At 35.6% G+C, this 2500-nt stretch overlaps 1 protein-coding gene across 1 annotated transcript in view; it reads left to right on the top strand.

Moving 5' to 3' along the window:
- The first annotated feature begins 395 nt into the window (after positions 1-395).
- LOC113806222 (ficolin-1) overlaps positions 396-2500 on the top strand; it is a 3831-nt gene continuing 1726 nt past the window's right edge. The window contains exons 1-5 of the mRNA XM_027357345.2: positions 396-496; positions 1769-1872; positions 2037-2113; positions 2257-2295; positions 2486-2500. The exon at positions 2486-2500 is cut by the window's right edge and continues 57 nt beyond it. Coding sequence (XP_027213146.2) covers positions 1789-1872; positions 2037-2113; positions 2257-2295; positions 2486-2500 — 215 coding nt within the window. The 5' untranslated portion in view covers positions 396-496; positions 1769-1788. The remainder of the gene's footprint in view (positions 497-1768; positions 1873-2036; positions 2114-2256; positions 2296-2485) is intronic.

The following is a 2500-nucleotide window of genomic DNA, read 5'->3' as shown; positions in this document are numbered from 1 at the left end:
ATCAAAAATTCGTGTCATGTCTTTGCAGTTTTATCAAAAATTCGTGTCATGTCTTTGCAGTTTTATATAAAAAAATCGTGTCATGTCTTTGCAGTTTTATCAAAAATTCGTGTCATGTCTTTGCAGTTTTATAAAAAAAAAAAATCGTGTCATGTCTTTGCAGTTTTATATATAAAAAAAATGTAGCTCAAAGGAAAATTTGCTTTGAGTTCATGAAGTCCGCAAACTAGGAAAGTTATATTCAAGGTACATGAATTATAGCAAGCAAATATGCATATCTAACAAACACAATTTCCTGAATACTCTTAATTAGCGACACGGAAGATACTGCATAAGGCTAAGTAGAACAGTATACTTCATTAGAGAAATTACCAGAGGAGGTATATAGAGGTATAAAAACAGGTTGCACAGCATAGACGGGTACAGTCTCCTCTAAACATCTGGTCGCTTGTTTTGCTATCTTGTCGCTCAGATTATCAAATTTTCCTTCGCTGAGGTAATGTGCGTTTTCCATACTCCAAGTTTTCCATACTCCAGATTTCTTTGGTTGGCTGTAATATCTCGTCTTTTATATTACTGGAATGTAACTTCAACTTTAAAGGGGGAGAAACTATAAGCCCTGGAAAAGATAGGAATTCTAAGATGAGGAAAAGTTTCTGTGAGTGGATTTTTCTAGAACTTAAAAAAAAGGTCAAATCTCACTTTACTGTGAATGGGTTTACTTGTAATCTGTTACATACTAGATTCCAAAAAAAGTAGAAAGCATGGAAATTTAGCTACATCAAATTTATAACCAACAATATTGTGTTACAGTTATCTTGTGTTATCATCTTACCATTCTAATCGACCAATTACCATTCCTCCCATAACGGACATTTATCTTTCTTCTCGTTTAAGAAAAGAAAACGTATATATATATATATATATATATATATATATATATATATATATATATATATATATATATATATATATACATATATATACATATATATATATATGAATATATATATATATTTATATATATATATATATGTGTGTGTGTGTGTGTGTGTGTGTGTGTGTGCGTGTGTGTGTGTGTGTGTGTGTGTGTGTGTGTGTGTGTGTGTGTGTGTGTGTGTATGTATGTATGTATATATATATATATATATATATATATATATATATATATATATACGTATATATATATATTTATATATATATATATATATATATATATAAATATATATATACACACACACACACTCTGCGTTGAATTCTGCGTCTGATCGACGTTGTGTTTATCAGTCGAACGCAATGGCAACTACGGAGTTCTTGTACATCGGCCTATACTTAGCACCTTGACCTCCAACTGCTCAGGTGTTTGGCGAAGGTTGTGACGCTTTTCACCGAGTTCTTAGACACCTTTCTTTACTGTTAACAAGATCATGTAAAAGATTGCTGCGAAAGGAACATTTGCCAGAGTTTAGGATTCTTGGGATTTCCTGGGAATTTCCGGATTTCCAAAGATTTAGTTGAGGATTTCCGTTTTTTTTCCAAGTAGGAGATTCCCAAGTAGGGTGTACAGGATTCCGAAGTGAAATGGTCCTCGTAATCTCTCTCTCTCTTTCACACACACACACACACACACACACACACACACACACACACACACACACACACACACACACACACACACACACACACACACACACACACACACACACACACACACACACACACACACGCTCACCCAAATGAATCTCAGCATATTTATCTTTTCAATCAGGCTTCCAACCCGCGAGCACGATGAGAACCGCGTGGGCCTTCCTCCTTGCGTCCGTCGCCCTGCAAATGGCTGCCGGATCGCGCCGTCAACCAGCCGACGGAAGGGTAAATTCTTTTATGATTTTCTTAGACTGTGTGAGATTTTGGATGTTCTATGAACTTATTTTTTTTATCCTGCGTCCTATGATTTTTTTTTCATATTGTAATCTGATAATGTATGAATGTTTAACCTGAAAATTGTGTTATTGACTCGGTATACGTTCTCGTAGATCAAACAAGAGAAGGCCGAGGAGCGTCACGTTGTTGAGGAAAACACGAGAGCCAGACAGGCGATGACCAGAACAGAGTAAGTGAACAGATGACCTGGTAGAGTTATAGGGAAGGAAATACATATTGCAAATTGGAATCGATTTATCACGTGTGCATAGGTTTGAACATGGCAAAGAATATTTAGCGAGATATAGTGTACTAACCGTGTTTATTTCACAGGACAACAGAGTCTCCTCTCGAGCCATTTCTTCAATCGAGGTAAGCATAAAAAGATCAGAAAAAGATGAATCATTTTTTTATGACGTAAAACCAGCTAAATTTCTGAACCATACGCTCATAGGCCTATTCTGCAATATTTTTATTTCAATATCTAAAACAGATACATTAACCAATCTATAGCCACAATGATCATAAAATCGCTTGAAAACATGAATTCAAACACCGATAGGCCCGTCGACTGCGC

Source organism: Penaeus vannamei, chromosome 20 (genome assembly GCF_042767895.1).
Source record: "Penaeus vannamei isolate JL-2024 chromosome 20, ASM4276789v1, whole genome shotgun sequence".
Classification (NCBI taxonomy): Eukaryota; Metazoa; Arthropoda; class Malacostraca; order Decapoda; family Penaeidae; genus Penaeus; species Penaeus vannamei.
This window is presented reverse-complemented; position numbering and strand designations above follow the sequence as displayed.